Source organism: Doryrhamphus excisus, linkage group LG10 (assembly GCF_037039965.1).
Source record: "Doryrhamphus excisus strain RoL-2023G ecotype Guam linkage group LG10, RoL_Dexc_Guam_v1.1, whole genome shotgun sequence".
NCBI classification, from domain to species: Eukaryota; Metazoa; Chordata; class Actinopteri; order Syngnathiformes; family Syngnathidae; genus Doryrhamphus; species Doryrhamphus excisus.
Genome location: NC_136366.1, coordinates 11537909 through 11549151, shown reverse-complemented (window position 1 = coordinate 11549151; position 11243 = coordinate 11537909). Strand labels below are relative to the sequence as shown.

General features: G+C 45.6%; 2 protein-coding genes across 7 annotated transcripts in view; one reads left to right on the top strand and one right to left on the bottom strand.

The window, feature by feature from the left end:
- Positions 1-282: 282 nt before the first annotated feature.
- Positions 283-5082, bottom strand: bcl7a (BAF chromatin remodeling complex subunit BCL7A). 2 transcript variants are annotated; one of them, XM_058064980.2, is made up of 6 exons: positions 4905-5082; positions 3326-3407; positions 3135-3231; positions 2901-3044; positions 2126-2217; positions 283-2047 (listed from the first exon to the last, which is right to left on the bottom strand). In XM_058064980.2, the coding sequence occupies exons 1-6, from the start codon at positions 4994-4996 to the stop codon at positions 1979-1981; spliced, it is 576 nt and encodes a 191-aa protein (XP_057920963.2). In that variant the 5' UTR covers positions 4997-5082; the 3' UTR covers positions 283-1978. The 2 variants fall into 2 exon arrangements, with proteins under 2 accessions (XP_057920963.2, XP_057920964.2); XM_058064981.2 differs by lacking the exon at positions 4905-5082 and adding an exon at positions 3572-4851.
- Positions 5083-6769: 1687 nt separating this feature from the next.
- mast4 (microtubule associated serine/threonine kinase family member 4) overlaps positions 6770-11243 on the top strand; it is a 55916-nt gene continuing 51442 nt past the window's right edge. For 3 of the 5 annotated variants that reach the window (XM_058064968.2, XM_058064969.2, XM_058064967.2), the window contains exon 1: positions 6770-7451. In XM_058064968.2, the coding sequence (XP_057920951.2) occupies positions 7326-7451 (126 nt within the window). In that variant the 5' untranslated portion in view covers positions 6770-7325. The remainder of the gene's footprint in view (positions 7452-11243) is intronic. The other 2 variants (XM_058064971.2, XM_058064970.2) reach the window with 1 other exon arrangement.

Below are 11243 nucleotides of genomic sequence, written 5' to 3'. Positions count from 1 at the left end.
ATCTTTCTGATAATCTGGTATTGATTTTATAATGGAAATGTTATGAGATTAAACTAATTTACACAAAAGGGGAATATAAAATATGTATAAATATATATAGGCCCAAATAATGAAAACATCTCATTTATTTAATGTGATGGGGGGAAAAAATATATATATTTTACCTCCCCCAAAAATGTCATGAGAAGTTTGCTTTACAAATGAAGCAAAATGCAATAATGTTGTCAAAATGGTTGGAAAGAAGCCACCAATGGAGGATTTAGAAGAATCAATAAGCAGCAGTCAAGTTTGTGGGTTTTATTAAGAAAACAAAAGCATCGGACCATAAAAACCAAGCACTACTGATGGAATAAATAAGTCAAAAAAGCAAAGCATAAATCTGTACAAGTTCTAAAGTCCAACAAAATGGTCCCGAATGTGAGGGAGGAGAAAGAATCAAACTAGAAGCTGGGATGGATGGGCTCAATGGCTTCAAAGCTACCAGGTTAAAAAGTGAGTGTGTGTGTAATAATAATAACAATAATAATGCTAATCACAAGTGTACATGTCAACCGTAGCATTGGAAACGCCAGCGCTGCTGGACTGGGAATGAGGTATATGCTAATCCATCCTCTACTCTGCTCTTCTCTCCGTCCATGAGACGCCACCATGCCCGCATCGCAATCCACGCCTACCCACCGCCGGCTCCTCCCGCATCCCACACAAGACTTCAAGTAGGGAGCGCCGACGACCGACCCAAGCGTGATGTCAGCACCGTGAGGACAAAGCTAGCGGGACATTTTACCACTCCTTGGCATGGCATCGGGAGAAACCTGGACTGCTAGCGTGTGGCGCTCACGTCGATACGTGCAACATCTCGTTAGCATCAAGCCTGGAAGCGACGTGACTTGTCCTCCATTTATCCACCTTCAGAAAAGGAGCGAGCAAAGGTTTTCACACAGTGACCATCAAAACACGGCCTCTACCGAAGATGTCAGAACATATCCGGGTTGAGTCTGTCCTACCCGGCCCGTATTAGTGCGGTTCACACAGAACAGCCACATAGCCTGTCGTCAGTGTGAAAGGCTCTTCATACTACAAAAACCCCAAGCCCCTCCGCCTCTCGTACAGAACAGTCCCGACACAGACAAATGGTGGAAGAATGACTCCTTTGCCTTCTATTCTGTGTTGGTGACGTTCACACAGAAGCCATAAAAGGCAGTGTGTGAAAGGGAAAAGTGGAGCAAGGTCAACATGGCCTTCCATCCTGTGACGGTGCCGTTCACACAGAAGACAGAAGATGGACACCGGCGTCACACAGGCTCCTACCATTACCTCCAAAAAAAGGAAAGTAGCCGGGTTGACTTAGGCTTCTTGGCCCATTCTTTGTCGGTGCCGCTCACACAGAACCTGGACCCAGGAAATGTGTGAAAGGGGCGACTTCCTTCCAGGCTTTCTGCTAAGCTAGACAGATGTGAGGTGCTGAAGCTAACATCACCATCACCACCACCGTGAGCATTTTAAGGCATAAAAAAAGAAAAAGATGGCACCAAAAAGCGCTGTCAAGGCACCTTCCCCGCCTCCTAGCGTGGCAAACAGGACGTTGCGATGGAGGGAGAGAAGAGGCTTCCACTGGAGAGCAGCAAATGTAAAGTGTGATCGATTGTGACATACCGTAACAGTGCATTGACCCTCCTGAGAAGAAACACTTTCCTAAATACCAAGAGAAACAACATCAGTCTACCGGGAGCGTCGACGTCGCAGCGTGGAAACCCCGCCCCCAATCTTTCCTAATTCTGGATACCCGGGAGCCACCCTCCTGGTCACACGTGGAAGGAAGCACGTTGGGGGTGGGGGGGGGGCTCTTGCGGAGGAGTACCCAGAAGAGGGGGAGACGTCAATTCACCCTTCAGACAAGAGGGGTTAGGGTCGGGAGTGGGGTGAGTCCATTAGCCCAAATCGACTTAATGGAGGGAGGGGAGGAAAGGGGGAGGGGCGTTTAACTCTCATCAAAGTCCTGACACTCTACTTTGCTCTTCTTGCTGGGCGGGGCCGCTTGATCCACATCCTGCCACACAAACCACACCCACTAGTCAATATTCCATAGGGAAACAGGAGTGCAGAACATTCTCACACACGTTTCTACCTGAGTGGCTTTGCTGTCCGAGGCGTCTTTCTCTCCTTCTCTCTTGATGTTCTGCCCTCGATCCGAACCGTCTGACGATGATGCGGTCTTACCTGAAGGCGACAACGCAATCAAACCAAACACCAAAACGTGGACATGGTTTACCTTCTAACTACATTTATAGGTCCCCTTTAAGAAATAGTTTTGTTTTTATGTTTAAGTCTAAGTGTAGTTTATCAGGAGAATATATTTTTTAATCTTGTGTAAAGTTAGGGTGAGGAGCTCAGTCATCCGGGAGGGGCTCAGAGTAGAGCCCCTCCATCGAGAGGAGTCAGATAAGGTGGCTCGGGCAAGGAGTCCGGATGCCTCCCTGGTGAGGTGTTCCAGGCATGCCCAGCCGGGAAAAGGCTCCGGGGCAGACCTAGGACACGCTGGAGGGATTATGTCTCACAGCTGGCCTGGGAACGCCTTGGTGTCCTCCTGGTGGAGCTGGAGGAGGTGGCCGGGGACCGGGAAGTCTGGGCTTCCCTACTGAGATTGCTGCCCCCATGACCCGGATAAGCGGAAAATGGATGGATGGATCTTAATTTTTATGGACAAGTAATGTTATGGAAATAATTTTCCAGAAAAAAAGTTGTAATCCTCAGAAAATGATCTAGTTTTGCAAGAAAAGTCATGTTCTGAGAATAGAAGGTTTTTGGAACGCCTCTTCCGGTGTGGGAGCCAACCACAGGACGAAGGCAAGGAATCATTCTCTCTTGTGTCAAAACCAGCAGGTCTCCAACATATGTGGTACCTCTCTTGGCATCAGGACTCTGATCGGTCTTGCCGTCATCACGATGAGACGCCGTAGTGGACTCCGGTGCCGGACTGGTGCTGCAGCTGGTTTCCTGTTTGACGGGCGACGAGTCGGCGATGGAGCTCTGGTTGCTGTTGTCATCTGCAAGGCAAACAAACAGAGATCAGAATGCTTTACGTAAAGGTTGCACCAAGCAACCAAAATTGGACCTTTGGGTGTTGTGGCACTCACCGTGCATGTCCATCATCCCGGGAGAGGAACTGTTCTCCGGGGTTGTCAACTCGGAGCCGTATTTCTCGTCCTTGCCCTTCTTCTTGTTCTTATTTTTCTTCAAATCAGAAGCACACATGAAACCAAATGAGCTCAGTTCATGGTGACATGTAGACAATATGGATTCTTGGCAGGTTTTTGGGGTTACTCACGTCATCTGACTTGGGCTCCGTCACTGGCACCCACTTGTAGATACGCAGAGAAGTGTCTCCGACAGTCACCCATTTCTTCTCCCTGGATGGGACAGATAGTCACAGGAAGTGATATTGTGGCCATTAAGTCAAACAGGACATGGTATTGTGACTTGTTTAGTTGCATTAACATGGATGGTGGCACTTTTTCAGCTGTGTTCCCCCCCAAAAAAAAGCATTTCTATCAAACAGGACTGAGAATCAAACCTAAGGTGATATTGTTGCCGCTCACTGACCGCAAGTGACATCTTCACCTCTACTGCAGTAATATTTACCGACATTGTAGCTGAATTTTCAGTGGCGTTTAGACAATAAATATGAAGCTAGAGCTCCTATCGAGTAGCAGCATAACCGGAAGTCACGTCGTTGACAGGTAGATAATCCGGAAGTGACGTTTACACGTCGCGATTTTTTTGTTTTTACATTTTAATGTAGAAATAATCACGTTCAGGTCAACATTTATTAACTTCGTAGTAGTAGTAGTTTAGACAATAAATATGAAGTTACAACAAAGTTATTCTACAGTACTGCCGGACAGCAAAACCGGAAGTCCTATTGTTGACATGGAGTCAACCCGGCAGTGACGTTCAGGTGCGGTAAAGTAATATTTAGACTCATCACATTTTAGTGGAACATATTTAATCTTATACAACATTGTACTTAAATAAATTAGCTATCGCGCCAATGGTCCAGGCGAAGGTTAGAACGTTGTTCATCTGTTGTAACTTTTAGCTTGTAGCACATGCTAGCATTCAACATTTTTTTCCTAGGAGTCTTATAACTTTAACATGAAGAGGCTATAAGAAAAATAACATATTGTAAGTATATCGAGCCCAATTTAGAAATGAATACAAAGTTTAAAACAATGCTAATTTCTGTGGCTAGTTTGGTATTGTGGCTCGGAAAAGAGGCGCGTGCGTGTACTACGTACTGTAGTGCTTATACTAACAATGTTAATCACGCTGTGTAAGTAGGACTATGACGTGGAAACAAGCGTTTTTATTGAAAAAGCTGCGATCTTCTCGATCATTCACCACCCGTTCCAGCAACCCACTTCCCGCTCCCCACCCCCACCGAGCCTTGTTCTCCGGCACTTGGAAAAAGAAAAAAAGCGCTCGTTTTAAAAGTCCACACGGAAAACTCCAAACTGCTCCGAGTCGAGGGCGTCGTCGTGGAAACGGTAAAGCCATTCAGAGAACCGCGGCTAGCTTGGGGCGTTTTAAAAGTCCTCCACCCCCGTGCGTGCTCCGCGTCAGGCGGCTTCATGTGACTGCAGAAATGGCTTCGTCTGGCTCCAGCACGGCGGTGGGGAAGAGCAGCAGCTCGGCGGTCGGACGAGCAGCCGGCACCGGGTGAAGGCTCCCGTGTGTACAGTCGAGCCGCATGTGAAGTCAAGCCCGTCAAAGAACGCCGAAAATCATCCTCCTATTATTTCATTCATCGCTCCCCCCCAACAAAGCTTTCTCCTTGTTAGATAACCGAGGCAGCTTTTTGCCTCCGACCCCCTCCCCTCCCTTCTCTCGTCGTTTCCGCCGCTTACCATTTTCGTACTTTCTCGATAGCGGCCATAACCCTCTTGATGTCATCTTTGGCCCTGCTCCGGGTCTCCGCTCGGACCGACCTGCCCGACATTGCCACGGTGGGTTGAATTGTTTTCGGAGACGACTCGCCGGCTCTACAGACACAATGCAAACAGTGGAGGGCACAGCGACTACAGTGCGCATGCGCCACCACAGGGGGCCCGGGTAGGCGATACTGAAAATGTTGGTATCGATTCGATACCAAGTAAGTACATGGGTTCTTATTGCCAATATAGTTTAGTCAACACAGTTGACTTAAAATGTTCAATATTAGAATGATTTGTTCATTTTAAATTGTTAATCGGGATCATGATCTGGATGGATTGATCTTTTGCAGGAATTGACTTTGCTACAGTAGGAAGAATATAACAAGAACTGAAATGTAAAACAGTAAAATAAACAGCTTCCTACTTATATTACATTGTATCAATATTAGTGTTATACACGACTACAAACTAGGAGAATGATTTTAGGCAATCAAAACAGTATTTCAAGAAAATACTAATGTTCAATACAACAATATCACCAAGAATGAATCTAATTGATATGATATCATTAATCAACAAAAAACGTTTGTGAAAAGACGCGTCGAAGTGATATTACCATCGTTACTACCGATCATAGGATCGACCCCTTGTGCACACGAAGGGAGGGGCGAGGAAGAAGGAGCGCTATGCTAATTAGTCCGATAGCATGTGCTCCAGTGAGTCGTCCTACTGCTGCGTGTGCGTGTGTTTGTTTTGTTGGTTTCTAACACAACGTTCTGGCGAAAATGTGGAGCTGGACTGCTAAACTTCACCCTAAACGTCTTTACGCTAACATTGGTGCTAACTATGCACTGGCAAGGGGGCGTCACTGTAACTCTTAAAACGCTTAGTCGTGTTGAGATTTACAAAAGTAGTGGCTCAAATTGTGAGTTACAATGGGGAATAATGTACACGATCCGGCGTGAGCGGTTTGTTTTTAGAAGGTTGATTTGTGAGTTTGTGTTGTGGTTTATGTTGTGACGTCAAAGATCACGCAGGGATTACATTACCACATGACGCCAGCTGGGGGTGCTGCAGCTCAGCAAAGCATGAAATATTGGCTGGAAAGTGCTTGAAAAACAAGGAACTGCTCACGTGCGAGTCTGTGTTAACCAATTTATGTGTAATGTTTATTTTCTGTGATTATATTTACTATATTGGGTAATAGGAATGTAAAAGTGACGACATGAGTTTTATTTCATGTCTTGATGGCTCTAATAATGTTTAAAAAAACACGTGGAAGATTGCCATAGGGTTTTGTATGCCATAACGTCTAAAGTATTTCATGCATTAATATTGAATATCACTTCTTTGAATTTCACTTATTGTGGCCGGGTCTGGAACCACTTAAGCGTGATAAACGAGAGACCAGTGTACACCACAAAATAGCATGTTTAAGCCTGTTGTTTCACTTCAGGTAGCAATATATGGAGACTTTACAGCCAGTGTTTTTAAGTACTGGTAGAAATATGTGCTATTGTCTTAAAATAGCATAATATGGATAATATGTGCACCTAAAACCTTTCTGACTTCTTAACTCTGCAGCAACATGTTGAGGCCCGGAATTTGACACTAATGAACATATTGCATAATATGAATGTGCAGCCAATCAAACTGAAAAAAAACTGTCTCGGTGTATAAAACAAGTCCAGGCACCAAATCAGTCAATCATCATTTTTTAGAGTTGACTCATTATAACAGCACTATTCAAAATGAAACAAAACAAGAGAAGTTTTTGACACAGTGACGTCACACAAAGGCGACGAGCCAAAACATACTGGTTCTCTCAGTAATTGTAATAGGAAAACCCTCACAGCGGACTATTCCCGCTATACAAGTTTTTTTTAAAGCAAAACATCTACGTACGTGTACACGGTGATCTCACGTTACACACAATCGCAGTTGTTTGACGTTAGTTTGGCATGTTAGGCCTGTGCTCGCTTCCGTATGGATAGAACTCTGTTAACGTGATTGGTCCGTTTTCGCTTCTTGTGGGCGTGGTTTAGATTTGTTTCCCCCTTGGGCGCCGCACTTTTGCAGGGTGACGTTAGTCTCGGCATGAACGGTTGAGGCTGACAACCTCCAAGCCAACCGGACAGCAAACGTCTTCTATCGGCTACCGATTGACGCTACACGGTGCCGGTAAACACTTTTCAACGCTTCCACGGACTTCCGGTGTCGTTCTGTGTTAAGTATGCGGTCAGGTGTGCTGCAGGTGTGCGGGGCCCTGCAACTTAATTAGCGGCTAACTCCACCGTGGACGTCCTCATGGGGGCTGTCCTCGCCTAGACGCCCACGGAGCTGCGACGTGTCTCGGCTGCAGTGAGCTAGTCCACCTCGCTGGGAGACGGAGACATGACGGCCGAGGTGGACGCCTGGAGGGACTCTGATTTCATTCGAGTCCCTGAAGTGGAAGAGGACGCAAATACGGAGAGTGGAAAGGAGACTCCAGAAGAAGATGACGAATGTGAAGACGAGAAGGTACGAGTCATTTACACCATACACAAGGGCATGTGTTTAAAAAGTTGCTAAAAGTATAGAAAAACGTCTTGTCATCTAGTAAAACACATTTAACTTCAAACAGTACAGTAACAACATACAGTTTAACAAAAATAAAAAACATGTATGTCAATTATATTGGCATATTCTTTGATCATTGTCAGTATTTTGTTCAAATAATAATAATGGGGCGGACGAGTGGTTGGCGTGCAGACCTCACAGCTAGGAGACCAAGGTTCAATTCCACCCTCGGCCATCTCTGTGTGGAGTTTGCATGTGTGGGTTTTCTCCGGGTACTCCGGTTTCCTCCCACATTCCAAAAACATGCTAGGCTAATGTGAATGTGAATGTTGGTGTGAATGGTTGTTTGTCTATATGTGCCCTGTGATTGGCTGGCCACCAGTCCAGGGTGTACCACGCCTCTCGCCCAAAGACAGTTGGGATAGGCTCCAGGCACCCCCGCGACCCTCGTGAGGAAAAAGCGGTAGAGAATGAATGAATGAATGAATGAATAATAATAATGGGGCGGCACGGTGGATGAGTGGTTAGCGTGCAGACCTCACAGCTAGGAGACCAAGGTTCATTTCCACCCTCGGCTATCTCTGTGTGGAGTTTGCATGTGTGGGTTTTCTCCGGGTATTTCGGTTTCCTCCCACATTCCAAAAACATGCTAGGCTAATGTGAATGTTAGTGTGAATGGTTGTTTGTCTATATGTGCCCTGTGATTGGCTGGCCACCAGTCCGGGTGTACCCCGCCTCTCGCCCGAAGACAGCTGGGATAGGCTCCCTCGTGAGGAAAAAGCGGTAGAAAATGAATGAATTAATGAATAATAATAATGGATTAAATGCGTTTCCGTTAGTCATTCACTCTGCAGTCACTCACCGGTGGTGGTAATGTACATTCGTAGACACAGATGCCCACTGGCGTCTACGGCCTCTCTGACCACCACCAACCCTTCATTCCCATTCATGCACCAGTGTGGGCGGCACTACTTGAGATTTATGGAGTATTTGATGTAAAATCAATGTGTGTGTATAGTGTACACAGTTTACCATGTGTGTATATTGTAGTGTCAACAGTTTACCATGTGTATAGATTATCGTGCAGAGTAACACGTGTGTACATTATAGTGTTTACCATGTGTACACATTAGTGAACAGAAGCCCTCGCGAGCGAGTACTTAGGTCACAGTAGTTAAATAACTCATTTAAAAAAAATCTTTGGAATGTGCAAATGACTACGTTTGCTTTTCACAACCAATAAAAACAATTTTACGATTTTACGGCTGACGTTTTTCCACTCAAATACGGTCAAAGTGGCCGTTATTAGACAGCTTTAGTCTTATGTTCCAACACGCTCTACTTTAAGGTTTTTTTTGGTGATGTAGGAAATATCTGAACTAGGGTTGGGCGATATGGACCAAAACTCATATTGTTGCTACGGGGGTCTCTCCTCTTGGAGGGTGCAGACGGTCCTGCAACTTGCCTGCTGTGGCATACCTTGTTGTTCGCTCGTGCAGGACGTTGCGAACGGGAGGCCCCGCCACCATTAGCTTGGGGGCGTTTGGTGCCCTCTCCTCTAAGAAGGTGGTAAAGGTGGCAGAGATAAACTGAGGCCCCGCTGTCTATCATGACGGTGTCAAGCACACCCCAGCAGGCAAACGGCAAGGAGAGGAAGTCTGTGACGACATTGGTGGCGACAGACCTCATGCCATCTGGAATGGAGGTCACACGCCACCAGGAGGAAGCGTTGAAGCTTAGGGGCGGTGGAGCTCCCGACAGATACCTCAGTAGATGTAGGTCCACGTTGCTGACAACGGGACTCTGGAGAGCCAACCCCTCTTCCGGGATGAATACACGTAGCTGACTTGTTGACTGCAGTTCTGGAGTTCTATTAGCCTTCAGAATGGAGATACTGTATAATGGTTATGGTGAGTTAGCCTGAGATTCCTACAAACAGAAATAAAGCGGCATTGTGTAGCAGCAGGGATGCGTTTGTCCGTGAATCAGCATCCCAGATGGACGCGGTGGGGTTCAGGACAGAAGCCAAGGACACAAACATCTCAGCTGACTGAAATCATCAGTCATGTCTCCGTCCATCTCTTGAGGCTTTTGTGTTTTTGGAAGTCGACATGCAGCTGAAACGTATCCTACAACAGCTGGAATGCCACCCCCCACCCCCACCCCCAACCTCGTTCCAGATTGGCCAGTATGAAATATATAAATATGTAGTCAATGTTTAGATGAGGCTGCGTTTTTTTCTCTTTCTCTCCAGGAAACAGATGGCTGGTGGGAAAATGAGGAACTTTGAGTTGGTGCAGAGCATTTTGGATTCTTCTGACATGCAAAGGGTGGACATTTCCAGACCTTTCCTGAGCTATTATTCCATTTAAAAAAAACTCACCATATGATTTAACATGGCCTCGGGTTGTTGGTGCGTGGTTGTCATCTTGAATAACATGCAACATACATACATAGATGGAGGCATGACACACAGCGTCACGTGACACCCAGGACGCGTTTCAGTCCAAGCCTCTCCTCTCCCAAGACAACATCACTTTATTGCTCCTTTGAGTAGCAGATGTTCATGATGTTACATCTAGACCAGGGGTTTCAAACTCAATTTACATGGCGGCCACTGGAGCTAGGGTCTGGGCAAGGCTGGGCCGCATCAGGTTTTCCAAAAAAAAACAACGCATTTATTAAAAACAGAAAAATATACAAACTTTTTCAGTGCTTTGGTTCCGATTTTCTACAATAAAAGCTCTGATAAAACATTCCACTGTTCTCAAATATCTTACTTTTTATTTTTCTGCACAAAATAAGTAAACAAATCAAGAATAAAGAAAATCAATCAATCAGTAATAAATAAATATAATAATAATAATAATAAAGGGCGGCACGGCGGTTTAGTGGTTAGCGCAGACCTCACAGCTAGGAGACCAGGGTTCAATTCCCACCCTCGGCCATCTCTGTGTGGAGTTTGCATGTTCTCCCCGTGCATGCGTGGGTTTTCTCCGGGTACTCCGGTTTCCTCCCACATTCCAAAAACATGCTAGGTTAATTGGCCACTCCAAATTGTCCATAGGTATGAATGTGAGTGTGAATGGTTGTTTGTCTATATGTGCCCTGTGATTGGCTGGTCACCAGTCCAGGGTGTACCCCGCCTCTCGCCCGAAGACAGCTGGGATAGGCTCCAGCACCCCCGCGACCCTCGTGAGGAAAAGCGGTAGAAAATTAATGAATGAATGAATAATAATAAAACGGCAAACTTACAAAACCACATATAGTTGGTGGGTAGACAAATTATTTTGTTCAGATTAAAATTAACAAAGCATTATTAGAGCCCTGTAGACATGACAAAACATGACTATAGTTACATTTATTCTCTTTTTATTTACAACATATTGCGCAACTGCAGGGTCTTGAGACACATGCTAACTTGCAAACTAGAGAGCTAGCGACCTAAACGGTAGCCTTCAAGTTATTTCCTTTAAACTTAAATAGCCAAAAACTTACCACTTCCACACGGATAGGGAGGATAACTATTAACAGTTATTTAACCTTTAACATGAACATTAATCAAACATAATAATTTTTTCTGGGTACATGATACCATACAGCATCCATATCAAACTTGCGCGGGCCGCACTAACATTAAACTTTCATATCAAGGCGGGGGCCTCAAACTAGTGTCCTGCGGGCCACATTTGGCCCGCGGGCCACGTGTTTGAGACCCCTGATCTAGACACTTCATAGACACCGCTATTATGC